The 21,652-nt window shown below is 46.6% G+C and overlaps 1 protein-coding gene across 1 annotated transcript in view; it reads right to left on the bottom strand.

The window, feature by feature from the left end:
- The window catches only part of LOC126524375 (sodium-dependent proline transporter-like), an 80,770-nt gene that overhangs the window by 49,556 nt on the left and 9,562 nt on the right, over positions 1-21,652 (bottom strand). The window contains exons 5-6 of the mRNA XM_072286974.1: positions 12,733-12,865; positions 8,684-8,818 (exon numbers count right to left, since the gene is read on the bottom strand). Coding sequence (XP_072143075.1) covers positions 8,684-8,818; positions 12,733-12,865 — 268 coding nt within the window. The remainder of the gene's footprint in view (positions 1-8,683; positions 8,819-12,732; positions 12,866-21,652) is intronic.

Here is a 21,652-nt window from a genome sequence, read left to right on the forward strand (position 1 = left end):
CTAATCCGTTACAATACATATATAAACCAAACAGAAAGGGATACCAAGGGACTCGTGTTTGATTAATCATATAAAGCCAACAGAGAATGAAACGGAGGAAAGCATCAGGGAATTTGGGGAATTTAGCTGTGGTTAAAATAGAAACATACAAAATAACGAAGAAAAGGTGAACGAAAATGGACAATAAGACAACCTGTCGCCGGCGGGGGTTGAACCCACGACCTCCACATTACGAGTGTGTTGCGCAACCAATTGTCCTACGGTTACAGCTAGCAATTCATCCACTAACTTTGGTATTTATGTCTTACCAGATCTACCCATCGATGCAGCGATGGCGCAGAGATAGAGCATCCGCTTCGCGTGCAAGAGGACTGTGGTTCGAATCCCGGTGCTGCGCAACCTTACACCGGATGTTAAAAAATCCGCGTGTTGATAAAATTGCATAAACAGGCCTGGAGTGCAGCCTGATTCCGGTGACCAGAACCGGTAACGCACTCCCTCGCCAGAGCAGGATTGGTCGGCCTAGTGCAGTACTTGGCCACAACCTCCTATATGAATACAACAATCAAACCCCGGCTCTCAGTCGACAGCAGCTGCGAAGCAACTGACCACGGCGGCGGTCAGACCTGTGACGCAGCAGAGAGTGCTAAGAATCTGTGGGTCCGGAAAGGCCGCCATTCGAATCTGAACCCTGCGACGTTTAACGCTAGAACTCTATCTAGTGAGTCGAGTCTAGCAGTGCTATCGGAGGAATTAGCGGACAGTAAATGAGATATATTAGCGCTAAGTGAGGTTAGGAGGACAAAAGAAGCATATACAGTGCTAAAGATCGGGCACGTCCTGTGCTACTGGGGCTTCGCGGTGAGACGAGAACTACGAGTCGGATTCCTGATTAATAAGGATATAGCAGGTAACATACAGTAATTCTATAGCATTGACGAGAGGGTGGCAGGTCTTGCAAGCGGCATAACTGAAAGTGGTCGTGGAAGACCCCGAATGGCGAGGCTAGAAATGAAATAGACCTCATACTCTGCGCTAACCCTGGCATCATAAACGATGTGGACGCGCAAGGTGCGCTGCAGGGACCATAGGATGATAAGATCTCGAATTAGACTAGACTTGAGGAGGGAACGGATGAAACTGGTACATAAGAAGCCGATGAATTAGTTAGCGGTAAGAGGGAAAATAGAGCAATTCCGGATCTAGCCAAAGAACACGTGTTCGGCTTTAACTCAGGAAGGGTACCTTAGCGGTAAAGCAATGAATGATAATCTTATGGGCGTCATTAAGGACTGTGCAGTAAAATCGGTGATAACTTCGCTAGACTGGATACTGGTAAGCTATCGCAGGAGACGAATGATCTGATTACCAAACGCCAATGTATGAAAGCATCTCACCCTACAGATAGTATCGAACTGGCAGAACATTCCAAGTTAATCAACGAGCATAAGATAGCTGACATAAGGAACCATAATATGGATAGAATTGAGCATGCTCTCAAGAACGGAAGAAATCTAAAAGGAGTGAAGATGAAACTAGGAATAGGCAAGAATCAGATGTATGCCTTAAGAGACAAAGCGGGCAATATCATTAGTAATATGGATGAGCTAGTTAAATTGGCTGAGGAGTTGTACAGAGATTTATACAGTACCAGTGGCACCCACGACGATAATGGAACAGAAAATAGTCTAGAGGAATTTGAAATCCCACAAGTAACGCCGGAAGAAGTAAAGAAAGCCTTAGGAGCTATGCAAAGGGGGAAGGCAGCAGGGGAGGGTCAGGTTACAGCAGATTTGCTGAAGGATGGTGGGCATATTGTTCTAGAAAAACTGGCCATCCTGTATACGCAATGCCTCATGACCTCGAGGGTACTGGAATCTTGGAAGTACGCCAATATAATCTTAATCCATAAGAAAGGGGACGCAGAAGACTTGAAAAATTATATAGACCCATCAGCTTACTGTCCATTGCATGCAAAGTATTTACTAAGGTAATCGCAAATAGAATCAGGAACACCTTAGATTTCTGTCAACCAAAGGACCAAGCAGGATTTCGTAAAGGCTGCTCAACAATACACCATATCCACACTATCAATCAGGTGATACACAAATGTGCGGAATATAACCAACCTTTATATATAGCTTTCATTGATTACGAGAAAGCGTTTGATTCAGTCGAAACTTCAGCAGTCATGCAGGCATTGCGGAATCAGGGTATAGACGAGCCGTATGTAAAAATACTGAAAAATATCTATAGCGGCACCACAGCCACGGTAGCCCTCCATAAAGAAAGCAACAAAATCCCAATAAAGAAAGGCGTCAGGCAGGGAGATACGATCTCTTCAGTGCTATTGACAGCGTGTTTACAGGAGATATTAAGACACCTGGATTGGGTAGAACTGGAGAGGAGTTAATGGAGAATACCTTAGTAACTTGCGATTCGCTGTTGATATTGCCTTGCTTAGTAATTCAGGGGACCAATTGCAATGCATGCTCACTTACCTGGAGAGGCAAAGCAGAAGGGTGTGTATAAAAATTAATCTGCAGAAAACTAAAGTAATGTTTAACAGCCTCGGAAGAGAACAACAGTTTCTGATAGGTAGCCAGGCGTTGGAAGTGTTATGGGAATACATCTACTTAGGGCAGGTAGTGACCGCGGATCCGGATCGTGAGACTAAAAGAATCAGAAGATTAAGAATGTACTGGGGTACGTTTGGCAGGCATTCATAGACCATGAACAGCAGGTTGTCATTATCCCTGAAGAGAAAAGTCTATAACAGCTGTGTCTTACCGGTACTCACCTACAGGGCAGAAACCTGGAGGCTTACGAAAAGGGGTCTACTTAAACTGAGTACGACGCAGCCAGCTATGAAAAGAAGGATGATGGGTGTAACGTTAAGGGATAAGAATAGAGCAAATTGGGTGAGGGAACAAACGCGAGTTAGTAACATCCTAGTTGAAATCAAGAAAAGGAAATGGGCATGGGCAGGGCATGTAATGAGGAGGGAAGATAACCGGTGGTCATTAAGGATTACGGACCGGATTCCAAAAGAATGGTAGCGCAGCAGGGGGCGGCAGAAAGTTGGGTGGATGGATGAGATTATGATGTTTTCAGGGACAACATGGCCACAATTAGCACATGACCCGGGTAATTGGACGAGTATTGCCCGGCAGTTGGCGCAGCCAGGATGTTGATGATTATTATTATGATATAACTGCCCGTAAGACCGTTAGCCACCGCCACTCTGAGAAACACCCCGATGTTTTCCGCGGCTTCATTGTCTGATGGAAATGTTGACAGCCTTAGGCATCAAGTTCTCCAAAAGCTTCCTCACAACAGTATAAAGGGTAACGCCCAATGTTCAATATCATCGTGCTTACGACACCGTACACGGTATGTAGAGAATAGAGCGTTCACATCCTCCTTTAAAGAAGTCAATCTATGAGTGTCTCAAGATAGCATTTTAGGTCCGTTTTGATTTCTAGATCAACGACATCGTTACCGTTGATGAGACGGTGAAGACGGTCATTTACACTGATGATACGAGCCTCTTCTGCTCGTGGCGCTTCAACGTTGATTTAGCAAATCATGCCATCATTACTCTACATTTAATTCACCGATGGTACACGCACAACAGCCTAAAACTAAATGTCAGTAAAACTAAAGCAGCAATGTTTCACCCGCGTCACAAAGAGCTTCCCTTGTATCCTCTTTTTATCAATGGCAGATCAGTTTATTACGTTCCGTCCTTAAAAGTCTTCGCATATATTTTTCTGCAACTATGGATGCACACGTTGGTTTTTTGGTTGCCAAGCTTTCAAGCACTATTCGTTCCTTGCAGCGAAATTGTGCAACGTTCCCGGTGTCTAACAATCTACTACTACACAACTATTTCGAGCGATTTTCCAGTTTTCAGTGCAGCGGTCGTTCTGTGGTGTGTGTTTTCGGTTGTCTTCTTCTGCTTCTTCGCGCTGCTTCAAGTTTTACTCAACAAAATGATATGACCTTCTTCGTGACATGTTAGTGTAACAAGTCTCTTTCATTTCCTTAGTTTTATGCGAAGCATATTACTAGAGCTCAACCCAGCTCCTCAGACGCGGCGGTGTCGCCTTCAATGACCTTTAGTGACCCCATGCCAAACCATGTGACACCGTGACGTCACGACAGAGGAGAAACGGGGCTCCAACTCGCGCCGTCGATCGCGGCGTCGCGGCGGTATATAAGCAGCTGCGCTTGTTTCTAGGTGGCTTTGGCTCAACTCTTGCAAGTGGGCTGGGTGGGAATCGAACCAGGGTCTCCGGAGTGTGAGACGGAGACGCTACCACTGAGCCACGAGTACGATGCTTCAAAGCGGTACAAAAGCGCCTCTAGTGAATGCTGTGTTGCCTTAGAAACGAGCTGTTTCTAAGGCTCAGGCGTGCGTCGCTTGCTCAGGCGCACATTTCGTTGCCGCGCCGTATGCTGCGTTGCTCGACGCTCACCGCGTCCAAAGCGGGGCGCGTAGTCGCTGCGCCGTAGCCCATTGTCTTACACCCCTTGGCGGGTCGACGGGAACGCTGTCGCGTTCCACTCTTGAAGGCGAAGCAGAGTAACGCATGAGTTGTTTCTTCGTCTAGCCGAACCAAATATAGCCAAGCAACAGCACTTCACCAGGCTAAACAGTGGTTCAACAACTAAAATAAAGGCTAGTATGCTTCGCATCCTGGGCTTAACCTTAGCTAAGCCACAGCCATTTTTTTACAGTACTTTGCATTTTTTTTCATTGATGAACTGTTTCATATTTTAACATAATACACTGTTGCGTTATGTATTTCTGTAGAATTTAGTGTACTCCCTTAAGATTGCTTGAAAGACATAAACCTTGTCTCTCAGTTGTACGGTTTAAATAGTTCAATTATCCTTGTAATATGTACCATATGTTCTCTGTTTCGTTTTGCGAACTACCCGTTGCTGTTATCAGAAAGGGCAAGCCATCCCGTCAAGTTACTCGCTGTAGTAGCTTTTTGTGACTGCTCCTTTCTTTCAAAGAACGATAAATAAAGCATTCATTTGAGTATATAGGACTGGCGGTATTATTAGAAAAGGTTAAAGCCACGTATTTTAACAATCACCGATTGAGAGACAGAATATTTGGAATAAGTTGAAGCTTCGCCTTTAAGAGTGAAACGCGATAGCATTCAAAGACCCGTGACTGCGTTCCACGCTTCCGGCAACTGCAGCATATGTAACCCTAATGTTTTCCTGGAAACGCGGGCGGTGGACGCTATGCATAAAATCCCTTGATAATTTGAAAGCACCGCCACTCTTTGAACTATGCCGCCACCGCGCGACCTCCTCGCCTCCTTCTCACCCCTTGCGTGACCTCTCCCCCCTCCGCTGCAGCCAGTTTTGCCCCCGTTTTTCTGCACGACGATTGGTCTTCTTACCGTAGCCCATGGAAACGCGTGGTTCTTGCATTTCGCTTGTGTTTTTCTTTTTCGTTCGCGCCATTTTTCTCCTCAGCTAGGCTGGCTCGGCGCTTCAGCTCGGCGTAGCGAACGTTGTACGCTGTGTTTTCTCGTCTGTGTGCTAGCGCTATGCCCTGCCGTTGCGCATATTACTGCAGTAAGAAGCCTGAACGTGGTTATGCCGTTTTGATGATACCACAAGGAAAGCCTGATGGCTTCTGCAGGAAGCAGTGGCTGCATAACATTGGCCGAAAGAACTTTGTTCCGACAAAGAACAGCGTTTTTTGCGAGGGGAGGCGTCTTTCTTATTGCTCGTAGCAAAGCATCCTGTGATGCAGCATTTTTTTTTTCATTCTTCCGCCTACTCACCAGCGTTTTTGTTGCGGCAATATGCACGTTGCAGGAAAATGCAGTTGTCCACAGTATACTTAATAATCTGCGGTGGCTCCATTACCTCGCACGTCGCCAACTGTTAATCAGTTGGAAACGCAGAACTATAGATTCTGCTATCCGCTGTGAACAATTATGGGCGAAGGTACAGATTCTCGATCGCACTTTTCTCGATTGTTAGGATTTGTTGCCTGTTTTACTGAAAATTGAAACAGCGGCCTGTAGAGGAGCTATCGTTTCTTGCCTACTTCGATCTGTGCGTCAGTCAGATACAATGAGTGGAACCCTGATAAAATTAGTGGCAAGTCTACCCGTGACATTGCAGGTGATGAGCGCTAGCTAGTCCACATTGCGTTTTGTTTAGTTTTAAGGCGAAAACATTTAATTCTCTATATTTCAAGGTCGCGTTGTGAACAGAAAATATCACGTGACCCAAGGAAGGCCAGAGGCGACCCAAACCGTGTCCACCCCTGTAAAGAGACTGATTAGCCAAGTTCATTAATGACTCATTAGTGATTGAATTAAAGTGGATTAGCGAGGATTAGTGTGTATTATAACGGATTAGGGTGGATTAAGGTGGTTTAGGGCTGATCAAAAAGTGTTAAGATACATTATGATAGATTACAGTTCATGAACAAGGATTAGGGAGGATTAAGGTGGATGGAGGAGGATTAAGGTCGATTAGGGTAGAATAAGGTTAATTGGCGTTGATAAAGGAGGATTCAGACCGATTAGGATGGATTAGGGGTGATGGAAGTGGATTAGAGTGTATTAGGCAGGATTAAACTAGATTAAGGTGCGTGAACGAGGAGTACGGTGTATAAAAGACGATTAAGGTGGATGAAGGAGCATTAAGGTGGATTAGGATGGATTAAAGTGAATTAGGGTTGATGAAGGAGTATGAAGAATAATTAGGGTAGATTAGCATGTATTAGGAAGGATTAATGTGCATGAACAATGATTAGGGTGGATTGGGGAGTATTAATGTTGTAAAGTCTACTCTAATAAACCTTAATCCAGACTAATCCATCGTGCGCCTTAGTCGGTCTTAATCCCCCTTAATCCATTTTAATCCATCATAAACCACCTTGATCGACCTTAATCCGCCCTAATCCCCCTTCATGCACCTTAGTTCTCCTTAATCGACCTTAATCGTCCTTCATTCCCTCTAATGCACCTTCATAGACTTTTTTCCACCTAATCCTCCTTAATGCACCTTAATTCTCCTTAATCCACCCTGTTCCTCCTTCATTCACTTTAATGCACCCCAGCCCACCACAATCCTCCTTAATGCACCTTTATCAACCTTCATGCAACCTAATCCACCTTCATAGACCTTAATCCACCCTAATCCACCTTAGTGTACCCAATTCCGTCTTCTTTCACTTTAATCCACCATATTCCTCCCTAGTGAACCTTAATCCACCTTCATTCACCCTAATCCTCTTTCATCGATTTAATTCGCCTCAATTCTCCTTAATACACCTTAATCGTCCTTAATCCAATCACTAATCAATCATTATTTCACTTTGCTAATCAGTAACCATCTCTTTACACGGCTGCACATGCTTTGGTCTGCTTCCGGCCTTCTTTCGGTCACGTGATAATTTCTGTAGCTCACAACGAGACCTAGAAACAGAGATCTGACGCTCAATAAACCCCACACAAAGCGATATGCCACAAGCAATACTTGATCAGACGCACAAAGTAAAGCATCTCATCATGTGGCAGAAATATTATCTGGAGTACGTATAGAACTCGCCTCAAAGCTCTTTTTACATCAGGATGCCCCGCTCATACGGCTTTAAGAAAAAACCAACTTCTTCATAAACGTTGCCTCCAGCATTATCGATGCTGTTATGAGCATTGCTCAAAATTTTCAACACCACTGGGGCGCGCAAATGGCCCAAAATAACACGCCTACATAGAATGCTGTGGCGGCGCGTCCGCGGGAGCCCAGGAGAAAAAGCGTGTCGTGCGCAGCCGGCGGGTGAGGAGCGCCGCAAGGAGGAGAGTGTCGCTACTTTCAAATTATCAAGGGGTTTTAGCTGGATGGATGGATGGATGGATGGATGGATGGATGGATGGATGGATGGATGGATGGATGGGTGGATGGATGGATGGATGGATGGATGGATGGATGGATGGATGGATGGATGGATGGATGGATGGATGGATAGATATTATGAGCGTCCCCTTTGGAACGGAGCGGTGGGTTGCGCCACCAAGCTCTTGCTAATATACTGCCTAATATCCTACCTCGGTTAAACAATGAAAAGCGAAAAAAAAAAACACGATGAACTGTCACGCCCAAATTTTCTGATCCCCTATTGCGAACTGTGCTTTTGTACGTCTCCGTCTTTCGTCGTTTCCCTACTTTTCTTCCACCAATCCTCCAGTCGCCTCTAGCTATGCACGAAGGCGAGAGCCACCTGGATGGTGTTGCAAGGAACCGAGCGGATCGCGATACCCCTACTAATACAAACGTCAAACGGCAGCTGGAAAAGGGGTTTGTGTTTCAGTTTCTGCGCAACAGAATTATGTTTTCTCGTATATTCAAATTACAATCCGACACTATCATTTCTGTAGGTGGTGAGTAAGTCGTACTTTACGAAGTTTCGAACGCATTTTACTTTGAGAAATTCAATTAGCTCAGTTACGCCTACCCGCCGCACGGAGGGCCTGCGTGGATCGGGATGATTTTTCTCATAGTGAGGTCGCCGCCAGCGCAGACACTGACGCCGGATTTTCTGCGACAAGGGGTCCTTAACGCTATCGCGTTAATACGACCGTAAAGAAAACGTTCTGCCTGTAATCCAGCGAGGGCAGAATAATTCAGCGCATACCTTGCTGTCCCACAGGCAGCTCCACCGCGGCTTGAACTGCTCCCACACCGAGCTCCGAGCTCCTGGTAGGTAGAGGGCTCTCGCCGCCACGGCGACCATGAGACACGCTGGCAGGAAGCCCATCACTGCAGATATCTGCGCCAGCAGACGGAGAAGCAGAAGGCGATGTTCGACCGAGTCCCTGCGCTTCCGCAATGACTGCGCAAAAGCTGGGCGTAGAATAGAAGACGGGATGCAAGCTTTGCGGTATACAAGGATCAGTACTTAAAATCAAAAATATTGGATTTCATATTTCCGCCTTTACGGACCTATTGTACACCAGAGGCGAAGCCAGCTGCCCTACTACGAATGCGCTATGGTAGGTTTAGCTGTACACTCCAACTATCGAAACGGAAGTGATGGAGCGCTTGGGTATCGCGCATCCAAATGGCAGATATATGACTAACCACAGGAATGGCACTGGTGACAAATATCGCAATTGATCTTAAATTTTTCACGTTATATTTTTCGCTTCGATACAGAAAAACAGTGAATTCCGTTGCTCACAATTCGACTATGGATTGCAGCGATCTTTCTCTAAACGAAAAAATTCTGGAAACCTCCGGCAAAACTCCTGCCTCACGCATCATCTCGTTCATAAAGAAAATATCATCAACACCTCTCTGAAAGTGTTGCCACGAAATCGATACCCGCGAGTAAATTTTAGTATTTCAGCCAGGCGATTAGCAGGAGTTCCATATCAGTTTTCGTGTGGCGACAGTAAAAGCCGACGAACGCCCGAGTAAGGCCGCCTGGAGGTTGTCAAATATAAAACAAAAACCGCCGGCAGTGCAGCCTACGTCGGAGAGGCGAATTTTCTCAGACACTTACTATATCAACGCATATCATAAATTGCGGCAGAATTCGTGACTGTGGACAATAACGGGATTGCATTCAAATAATGTAGAGACACATCACATTGCTTAAGTGAGCTTTATTTATAAACTGCAGTGGTCCTGACATTACCATTTCTGCGACTACATAGGCGAATTACAATGTATCTGTACTTGGCCCGATTTGCTATGACATTTGCGCGCCAAGGTTGGCCATGACCATTACGGCTTGCCTACGACTGTATGACGGCGACACAGCTACAACGATGGCGTGACCCGCCGTGGTTGCTTAGTGGCTATGGCGTTGGGCAGCTAATCACGAGGTCACGCGATCAAATCCCGGCCACGGAGGCTGCATTTCGATGGAGACGAATTGCGAAAACATCTGTGTATTAGGTTTAGGTGCATTTTAAGGAGCCCCAGGTGGAGCAAATTATTTTGGAGTCTCTCAGTACGGCGTGCCTCATAATGATATCATGGTTTTGGCACACAAAGCCCCATATTTTATTTTTACAACGATGCCAAGCAGACAATAGGATCACGACAAGTCTGTGATGACGATGACATGACTAATGCACGGCGATGACGTGACGACTGTATGACGGCAATGGCGTGACAACAACGGTGTAATCACGAGTCAACAACTACACAGCATGAGTACAATGAAATGACGACTGGAGGAATGATTTCCATAGGAAGAAAGCGGTATGACAACGACACGACGACAATGAGACGGTGTTTCTACAATGATAAGCATGGTGCGATGGAAGCGTGACAACAATGGCATGACGACAATTGGACAGTGATGACTGCAGGACAACAATGGCTTGGCGACGGAATGGCCAGAGTCGGATGACGAAGCTTGGAATGACGATGAACGAACACGATGGCATGCCGTCGATGAGCAGATACCTATTCAACGAAGCTTGACAATCTTGGCCACTGGGCGTGAAAACAGAATCAGATTAACACCAGAAAGTACGTGGAGTAACCACAGAATGTTAAACTCAATTAAAAAGTTGCCGGGGGCATACGCCCCTTGAATTGAGTGAGCTTTGCACAATTTTAGTCAGTAATCCCTATATTTAATGCGATCATCGTTATTAGGGGGCCTGACACTCTTAATTGGGCCAGTCTGTCTGTCTGTCTGTCTGTCTGTCTGTCTGTCTGTCTGTCTGTCTTTCTAGGTCGATCTAACTGCTCTCCCGCCAAATTGGTGCGCTGGGCATTCCATGATCTAACTCGTAACGCATCGGGGTCCTGTGGTGAGGGAACTTCCGGGCCAACTTTCCAACCAACGGGCCAACCAACGTTCGGGACAACTTGGGTCACTGACTGCACGGAACGGCGTATGTCCCGCTCTTCAATGAAGCTTTGTGACGCCTTCTTAAATCAATGGGTACGTGGCACTTGATATGTGGCGCTGTTCAATCACAAAAGAGATCCTCCATGTGTTCTCCGATGCTCAGCAAAGTTGAACCCGCGCCGCGCGAAGTTCCCAGCGCCTCCGCTAGATGACGTAGCACGTACCGTCAGAAGTGCAAGAGGTGGGTTCCGCTGCTTACACGTTTTGGGGCTTGTAAAATGGTGCGTCGCTATATCATCTTTTATCTAGTCGTACTAACGACGGCATCCATCGTTGGATAAGTTCTGCCAGTATTTTTGTTTATAGCGTCACGTTTTACTGGCTCGGCGTTGCAAGTATTACACTAAAGGCAGAAATCAAGAACCATTTCGTGAGTGGCACGTCTGAAACTTATGGCTAAGTTGAATTATCAGTTCTTATGAGTACGTTCGGGCCCTGGGCTGCTTTTAATTGATTTTAAAGTAAAAGCGCAAGTTTTACAATAGAGCTGCTAGAACCTCGTTGGGTTTCTTTTGACATTAGCAGCTTCGCCAATCTGGGAAAGAGAGCTGAGAGATAGTGAAAACAGAGAGTAAAAATAGCATCGCGGAGCATTGCGACGCGACGAGGGTGGGTGGAGCCTAGCGGAGAAGGAGCGCTGCTCACGCGAGCGAGGAACGTGACCTGGATGCGGGTCCTCTCCTGTGGCGTGCGAGGCAGGGAAGGGTCAGGCGAGGGAGGAGGTCAGTTCTTCTCCAGCCGCTGCTAGGGTGCCTCGATGTCCGCTCCGTACATAGTGGAGACAACCCCGGCGTCCACTACGGCGCTGGCCACGCGAATCGCGGTCGCCATAGTATACGCCTTTGGCGGACGCCGTAGGGACGCGTTGCCGGCGCTCGTGTGTCTTGTGTGCGGTTCTCACTACTTTACTAGCCTTGCCGCAGATTCACCGGTCTCTGCTGTTTGCGATAGCGGAGCCACGCATAAATTTTTCATACACAACTTGGTTACAATGACGCGTTTGCAAAATCTTGGCAAAACAGACCCTTAGACTGAAGCACGCGATAACTCCCTAATACAGCTTCGGTGCCTTAGATATGTGAGCCGCTCGGATTACCACGTATCTGTGAAAGTTCCAAGGCAACAGCGTTAAAGACCTCGTGTCGCAGAAAATCCGGTGACGGCGTTGACACAGTTGTCCGTGAGCGAAAACTGTCGTATATATTTAGGTGTATGCATATGCCACGTTTTGCCGCATGACATGCGGTATAAGCGGGTTATATTGCCGCACCTTTCTAATCCCAATGTTACTGAAACCTTGTCTTACGTTCTTGACAAAGTTATTCCTAGGAAATTTGAGAATGACAGCCTATAAAAATGTCACGAAACAAAAGCCGACAGCGCATGCACTAAATGCTAATTCTTCTCAGACATAAATATTAAAAGTGCGAAACAACGACAGAAACCTGAAGCTAATGTAATTCTTTAGTCGCGGATTGTACCACCTGTGGGATTGGCCCACACAAGAGGCAGTGTTTCTACCAGAGAGATCGCCTTCTTGCAAAGCATTCGCCGACAACGTTTCGCAGTAAACTTAATGGTTACATAAGGTGCAGTTGCCGAGAAGCGTGAGAAGCAGTCGGAGATCTCTGAATGCTATAGGCATTGCACTCTTAAAGGCGAAGTTTAAGCGTCCTTCAACATTTTGTCTTTTAGATCGTACTGATGACGCAACTGCTAGTCCGCGAAGACTGCATGCGGAGAAAACGTAACCCCACGGGGAAATTAAGCGTGCGCTCTAAACAGTAACACATTAGAACCAGACACCGCACCCGTCCGACTGCAGCGACTCCCTGCGCCGTGCAGACGAAGATGAAGAACCAGGTGAAGATGTAGCACACGAGCAGCTCCCAGCGAATGCCGCCGAATTCGTCGATGCCACTGGTCACCTTGAGCATGCCATGCCTGGAAAGACATTGTGTTTGTCCTGAGAGGAAACAATTTGCAGAAGAACGCCGCGCCTCTTAAATAAAGGTGCGCGCTTGCACTATCGTTATTTTTTTTTCGTTTTTATTTCAACCAATTGCAACAATTTCAGCATAATCAAGAAATTCTAGATCAGGAAGCCATAACCGAGCTTTGCTGATCAACGCTTTATCTCGCGCGAACATGTTATTGAAGACTACAGAATGAAACGGGTCTTTCTGGAAAATTCGCCGCGTCACGGCCCAGAAAACACTGCAATTTCAGCGAACAGTTGTCAAACGAAAATGGTGATGCTCGCTCAGAAAATTTTCGTTTGTTTATTTTAATTCCTCTCAAAAGTCCTCCTTATATTTCTTTAAAAACTGAACATCTTTACATTATTTCCTGCGGTGTCAAGTAAAGAGTCTTAAACGATGTGAGGCCTCAATGTCCTGCATTACCTATAAAAGCAGCTTTGATGCGCACAGATCGGTAAGCAATAAACTCTTTCGTGTGTCTTCAGAAGTATATTGAGAACTGGAGGTGCAGAATCTCACTTGAGATCAAATGGCGTTGAGGCACTGTTCTTGGGCAAGTTATATTGAGAAATTTTGCCAGGACAGTTCAGTGGCCATCTACTCATTAACTTAGTCACTACAAAGTCGCCAGGACTCCAAAAATGCGAAGTTGTTAAAGCGAATATAATCTCACAACATTTTGCAACCTTCATACCGAAACATAGTGGTCGCTAGACTAAGTGCGTTCTGTGGCAGACACCGCATACTTATCAATATAAATTTGAGGTAAGATACACGTGTAGTGCAGGAGAGCATTAAATACACAGGGAATGGTCATCAAATAAACCAAATGCAGGCGTCGGATGACAAAAGACAAGTCAGATACCATCGCGCTGCTTGACTGGTGGGATGTGTAATCCTTTTCACACGATACCATGTCTCTTTAACCAACTGACATCCAAGTGACGCGAAAACATTGATGACGCTTGGCTTACATCGAATTCCACAGTTCGTGAGATCTGCATAATTTTTTTCAGCTAAATTATGGCTCTAAATGCGAAGTCAACATGTTCATTCCCAGCAGTGCACCATTCTTGGAACGGCCCGGACTTATCCGCAGGTAGCCACGGGGCACGGCGTTGCTGTCAGTTGTTGAAGACGGCGGTTGTACTTCGCACGTCCACAGAGTACGTGCAACCTAGCGTAATTCGTTTCTATGGAGCAAGCGACGAACGCACCCCGACACCCACAGGCAAATGCAGCCCACTCATGAGGAGTGATGTCTCGCTTTGAGAAGTGTGAGGTGGTGATGTTGAGTTCAGGAAAAGCCGTGAAGAGTTGCATGACAATAAACGTTCGGGGAGGCCGCGTGGGTAGCTGACTGACGACAGGGGCATCTCATATTTGGTACTGCGATGAGTCAAATGCCTGAACCGATTTTAATGTACGTAGAACCGTACGTATGTTTTAATTACCTGTATGTACGTTATCTTGCTTAATAAAAAACAAGGGCAAATAATTCCTGATATTCCCTCGTAAGTTTGTTTTCAATATTTTCGTCGTGGTAATATATCGGTTTCTAGTTAACGTAACAGTTGTGCCGCCCGAGAATAGTTATTAAAACCGTGCTGGGAGATAAAGCCAAACTTTGTGAGCAATGCGATAATTCAGCGAACAAATTTTATAAATTCTAAAATAAGGAATTAACGCCTACCTTAAGGTAGCGCGGATACATGACAACCTTCAGGCGTTTGATGAATGAGTGGATTAGTCACAAAAACCTTGAAAAGGTAGGAATTTTTGATGCCGAAATAAAAAAAAAAGCCGCCATTGGCGCTCCACTGAACTAGCGCTTGACCAAGAACATGCGGCTCCTTAGATTTGGCAATGTCGATCCAAATAGGTCGCAAAGCTTCCGGCGAAAGGCGGTTCATAACAAATTGTCACCGACATCAACCAGGGTGGCTATGGGAGCAGCGATTGATGATGTGTTGTGTTTAGTGGCGCAAGGGCCAGGTTTGGCCAAAGAGCGCCATGACAAGTGTTAATGTTGATGTACTATGGAAGATGTGACTTGGCTGTAAATTGGCCTAAAAATAGTCGCTGTAAAGTGCGTAAAATCTACGTGCTATAAAATTATGGCGATGACTCATGACGAATACTTTGAACATTAAAATCCATCGTAAAAGAATGATGCAGAATAAAAGATATATGAGATAGTAAAATTACCTGGAGCACTGCTGCCTCACCGGAGCCCTTGAAACACAAGGGCCTAGAGGCGCGTGCTATACGAAAGAGCTATCACAGCGGCATCCTCTGAAGAGAGGACCCGCTACGAACACGTGGGGCTAAAAACATGCAAGACAACATCTTTCAGAAAACTTAGGACTGTGTTGGTGTCAAATAAAGGTTCTGGACCGAGTAGCATTACGGGATGTAGGGGGATGTGCTGCCGGTATGCTAGGGAAAAATGTTTTCTTCTTTCAGATTCGGCTGCCAGACACTCCAGGAGGACGTGGAGGACGGCCAGCCTCTCCCCGCATCTACCGCAGGTTGGAGGATCATTTTCAGTGAGTAGAAAGTTATGCGTGCCAAATGTGTGTCCTATTCTCAGGCGACAGAATAGGACATCTGTTCGCCGTGATTTTGTTACGGGGGGCCAAGAACCTAACTGTGGTTTTATCACGTGCAGTTTGTTATTTACTTCTGCGTCCCACATACGTTGCCAGTGGTTTCGCAGTTTTCTTCTTCAGAAAGGTTTCAGATCTGTGACAGGGACCGAAGCAGTAGGACTAACTGCATGCAATGAAATGGATGTGGCCATCTGGTCCGCTAGAACGTTACCCTCAATGCCCCTATGTCCGGGCACCCAGCATATAATGACATGCTGGTTAGACATATACGCTCTACAGAGAATGGAATAGAGCTCAGTTATTACGGGGTTTCTGTGTTTACAGTGTGACTTCAAGGCTTTTACGACACTTAGGGAGTCTGTAAATAAAATTGTCTTTTGAATATTTGATTTTCTGATATGTTTCACAGCCAACAATAGTGCATGCGCCTCAGCCGTAAATATACTTGTTTCAGGGTGCAGTACACCGGATTCCGAGAAGGATGGACCAATGGCTGCGTAGGACACCCCGGCATGCGACTTAGAAGCCTCTGTGTAAAACTCTGCGCACGAGTACTTGTGCTGGAGCTCCAAGAAATGCATTTTGATATGTGTCTCTGGCGCATGTTTAGTAACCTCTATAAAGGATGTGTCACACTCTATCAGCTGCCACTCCCAGGGTGGTACTAGCTTAGCTGGAGGCATTAAGCGTTGCTCGAGAACTGGGACATCCATTTCCGTGCAAAGTTCTCTTGCACGCAGTGAGAAAGGAAGTCTCATAGAGGGTCTGTTATGAAAAAGTGTTTCACACGTCAAGTCGTTAGCGGTTGTGAAACACGGATGTTCCTTATTAGAGCGAACCTTGAGAAAATATGTTAAGCTGATGTTTGTTCTCTGAAGATGGAGTGGCCACTCATCTGACTCTACATATAGGCTTTCAACAGGGCTTGTCCTAAATGCGCCAGTGGCCAAACGGATACCCAGATGGTGAACGGGGTCTAACATCTTAAGTGCGCTCGGTGCGGCAGAGTGATATGCTACGGCACCATAATCTAACCGTGATCGAACAAGGCTCTTGTAAATATTCAACAAACACTGTCTGTCGCTACCCCACGTTGTGTGGGATAGGATTTTAAGTAAGTTCATTGTTCTAAGACATTTTTCTTTAAGATGTTTTAAGTGAGGAATGAAAGTGAGCCTGGAGTCAAGTATAACACCAAGAAATTTGTGATCTTTGTTTACAGGAATTTGTTGTCCGCCCAGTTCTACACAAGGATCTGGGACCAGGCCTCTCTTTCTTGTGAAGAGAACACAAGAACTTTTGGGGGGGTTGACTTTGAATCCGTTTTGGTCTGCCCACTTAGAAACCTTGTTCAAGCCTTGCTGTACCTGTCTTTCGCATACTGTGAGGTTGCAGGATTTGAAGCCTATTTGTATATCGTCTACGTATACGGAATAGAAAATAACTGGTGGTAAAGATGCACGAAGCGTGTTCATTTTGACGACAAAGAGCGTGCAGCTGAGTGCCACCCTGGGGTACCCCAGTTTCCTGTATGAATGTACGCGACAGTGCAGGACCTATTTTCACTCGAAATGTACGGTTCTCTAGGTAGCTCTCTATAATATTTAACATATTGCCGCGGATACCTAGCGCGGAAAGATCGCGCAGGATTCCGTACCGCCAGGTTGTGTCGTAAGCTTTTTCCATATCCAGAAATACAGATAGGAAAGATTGCTTGTGCACGAAGGCATCGCGAATGCTCGCTTCGATGCGCACAAGATGGTCGGTTGTAGATCGCCCTTCCCGAAAACCACACTGAAATGGGTCAAGCATTTTACTGGACTCTAGGAGATGCACGAGACGGCGATTGATCATTTTTTCAAATACCTTACAAAGGCAACTTGTCAGGGCTATCGGGCGGTAACTTGCCACTGAGGAAGGATCTTTGCCTTGTTTCAAAACCGGGATCACAATGGCTTCTTTCCACGCAGTCGGGAGGTATCCCGCAGACCAAATGGTGTTGTAAATTGTGACTAGTGTAACTTGGGTGTCTTTATGTAAGTTTTTGATCATTTCATACATGATCCTGTCAGATCCCGGTGCAGAGCTCTTGCATGCGCTCAAGGCAGCTCTCAACTCGGCAATGCTAAAAGGGCAGTTGTATGGTTCATACTGCTGACATTTTCTCATGAGTGGCTTACATTCTTCTATATGTTTATATTTCAGAAAGGATTGTGAGTAATGGTTGGCACTTGACACACTCTCAAAGTGCTCCCCAAGTGAGTCCGCCTGATCTTGTAGGGTATCGCCTTCTGTGTTTACCAAAGGGAGTGCATATGCTTGTCGCCCTCTTATCCTATTGACCCTTTTCCAGGCTTTGGCCTCATCTCTGAACGAGTTAATACTCGATAGGAACTTCTGCCAACTTTCTCGTCTGGCCTGTCGGCGGGTTCGCCTGCCTTGGGATTTTACTTTTTTAAAATTGCTAAGATTCTCCGCAGTGGGAGAAGCGCGTAGCAACCCCCACGCCCTGTTCTGATTTTTACGAGCGATCCTACAATCGTCGTTCCACCACGGGACACGCCGTTTGCACGCCAAGCCACTTACTTCACGTATGCATTTAGATGCGGCATCTATAATGAAGGCTGTAAAGTAATCCACAGCAGCATCAATTTATAACGAGGACATGTCATCGCATGTTATGCTAGTGAGGGTTCGGAATTTCTCCCAGTCTGCTGTGTCAATCTTCCACCTAGGAGCCTGTGGTGGGTATTCGTTTTGTTTAAGTGTTCTTAATAGTATGGGGAAGTGGTCGCTTCCGTAAGGATTGTTAGTAACTTCCCATTCGAGTTCAGGCAGTATGGACGGGGAAACTATGCTCAGATCAATTGAAGAAAAGGTTTTGTTGGCAAGACAGTAATATGTGGGTGCCTTCTTATTAAGCAGACACGCACCGGAAGAAAAAAGGAGCTGTTCAACGAGACGACCTCGCGCATCGATACGAGAGTCGCCCCATAGGGAGTTGTGCGCATTGAAATCGCCAAGAACAACATAAGGTTCTGGTAATTGATCTATAAAGGATTGGAATTCATGTTTCGTTAATTTGTAATGTGGTGGTATGTAAGGAGAGCTAATGGTGATGAGTTTGTTTAGGAGAACAGCTCGAACCGCCACTGCTTCGAGAGGCGTTTGTAGCTGTAAAAGTTGACATGGAATGCTCTTATGGATAACAATGGTGACACCGCCCGATGATGCGACGGCATCATCGCGATCTTTGCGAAAAGTTATGTACTGTCGGAGAAAGTTTGTGTTTTTGGATTTTAAATGTGTTTCCTGTAAACACAGCACTTTTGGATTGTGTTGGTGGATCAGTTCTTGTACATCATCAAGGTTTCTAAGGAGACCTCTGACGTTCCATTGTATGATTTGTGTGTCCATATTTAATGTAAATTAGTGCTGTGTGTACGGAAACGGAAAGATGCCTTAGATTACACAGCCCTTTCGAGGCCCTGTAATAGGTGTTTTGTTCTTTTTGGAGCGTTCGAGCGATTCTCGACGCTCCTTAGGCGCTTGGTGCGCCTTGGGGACAGGTGTAGTGTCCATTGCCTCGTGTGAGGCGCCGGACAAGCGCTCTTGCGAGCGAGAGGTTTTCAGAGGGAGTCCCGCCTTGGAGGGCAAGACCCCTGCGCCCACCAGCCCGGAGGTCGATGGGGCTCCCAGAGGGATTTGGCTGCGCTGGCCGTTGCCAGCGCTGGAGGGGGCCTCGGAGGTTGGGGCAGCCTCGGCTGCGCCCACCTTCGGGGTCGATGGCTCCGTCTGCTCTGTTGGCGGAGCAGCGCTAGCTGCAACCACCGTGGGGGCAGATGGCGTGACTGGCGACTCACTGACTGTGGGTCGGACAGCCGCCGGAGGCCGTTGTGACGCTGCCCCCTGACGCGCCACATCGGCAAAGGTTTTCCTGGGCAGGTACGATACCCGCCTACGTGCCTCCTTGAAACTTATATTTTCCTTTACTTTTATTGTTACAATTTCCTTTTCCTTTTTCCACGATGGGCACGACCGCAAGTACGCGGCGTGCTCCCCATCACAGTTTACACAGTGGAGAATGTTTGCACAAGCTTCAGTGGCGTGTTCAAGGGCACTGCATTTGGCGCATGTTTGGCGGCCTCGGCAGCTCTGCGAGCTGTGGCCAAAACGCTGGCATTTGAAGCATCTTAGGGGATTTGGCACATATGGCCTGACACGGAGCTTGATGTACCCGGCCTCTACAGACTCGGGCAGAATACTTGAACCGAATGTGAGTATCAGGTGCTTTGTTTGAATTTCTTTTCCATCCCTTCTTATCTTAATTCTTCTCACATTGACGACATTCTGATCACTGAAGCCCTCCAGGAGCTCAGCCTCTGTTAGTTGGAGCAAATCGTCATCCGAGACAACGCCATGGGTGGTGTTGAGAGTGCGGTGTGGAGTTACTGTTAGTGGAACATCTCCAAATGATACTAAACTGGGCAACTTTTCGTACTGTTTCTGATCATGGAGCTCTAACAAGAGATCACCACTTGCCAGCCTTGATACCTTGTAGCCTGGGCCAAGGATATCAGTTAAGGACCTGGAAACTAGAAAAGGGGAAATGTTTCGTACTTGTTTGTCGGATTGTTCTGAGTGGATGACATGGTAACGTGGGAAGTTTGGTCTTTGACGTCCAAGGAACTGGAAAACTTCATCGGTGCGCCCTCTTTTGTGAGGGCGATCAGGAAGCGGAGGGAAAGAGGTTGCCATAAAGGGATTGAATTTTCGGCAATAACGCCAGCCACCCACCGTGGAGTCCTACAAGGGGACGCTACAGGGACTGTAAGAACAGGTCCTGCAAACGCCAGCTGTACGTTATCACTATAACCAAATATGAGATAACCTAGGTTGGTTATTCACACAAGGTTAACCCTTGCTGCCTGGAAAATTGGAAGTAAACGGAAGCTAGGAGGAGACAGGAAAGATGAAAAAGTAAGAGAAAGACGAAGGTTGGAGGGAGAGTGAGAGACAGGAAAAGGCAACTACCGATTTCCCCCGGGTGGGTCAGTCCGGGGGTGCCGTCTACGTGAAGCCGAGGCCAAAGGGGTGTGTTGCCGCCGCCGAGGGGCCGTAAAGGTCCAAACACCCGGCATTGGCTCAACCCCCAGGATCCCCTTTTCCCCGGACACGGCTAAGCCGCGCACGGCTACACGCGGGAGGGTCCAACCCTCGTGTGCTCGGGTCCGTGGTGTCGCAACACACCAAACGCCTGCTGACGCAGACGCCCCTGCGGGGGGGAGCAGCGATTGAAGCGCCACTTCTTTGCAGGAAACGAATACTAGGAAAGAAAACAGCGGTCTCTAATTAAAGGGAGAGAGAGTTAGATTCTTTCATTGCAAATAAAACACCTTTCAGTTTTTCATATGCATGACGAGTAAAGAACAGAATACTCTATTTTAGTTTATTATTATCAATAAATAATTTTCAGCTTCCATCGTAAGTACGATGGACGATGGCCACGTGTCAGTTGACGCCGCTAAGCCGCTATCACTTGCAATGCAATACAGCACTCTCTGAGTGCAGAAAGGCACGCTCGTAAAATTGTCGAGGTTTGTCTGAATTTCGTGACGCGAGTAGCTTTATTGTTTCTTTACCTGTTCAGTCAAAAATAGTGTTACGACTGCCACATAATTTAGTTCTTTTCGCGAGACTGCACTGGCCAACGGGCTTGCTGTCCTACGATAGGACCAGCACTCTACGCCTAAAGCTTTCGTCGGCCTACAAAGAAAGTATGTTCTTTGCAGGGGTGCGATTTCGACACCAGTATGGCTGAACTATTCCTGCATCGCTTTGCACGCTGAAAGCTCGAAATGCCCATCAAGTAGAATGGCGGGGAATTTCAATATACAGCTATAATGGCAGGTCACCCAAACAAATTTCGCGCCCTGTCGGAAATGTCTTCCCAATACTTTTTCTTCCGCCAGAAGTGTGCCCTCTTGGTACAGATGGCGCTAACCCCATGAACCACCGATGAACCGCCATGTTTTGAACGTATGGGCTTCTGTGGAAGCGTCGCTACGACCTATATTTGCGTTGGGTTTGGTGCGACCCATCGTTGGCCATGGCGGAACGTTATTGCTGAGCGAATC

Source organism: Dermacentor andersoni, chromosome 3 (genome assembly GCF_023375885.2).
Source record: "Dermacentor andersoni chromosome 3, qqDerAnde1_hic_scaffold, whole genome shotgun sequence".
In the NCBI taxonomy this organism is placed as follows: Eukaryota; Metazoa; Arthropoda; class Arachnida; order Ixodida; family Ixodidae; genus Dermacentor; species Dermacentor andersoni.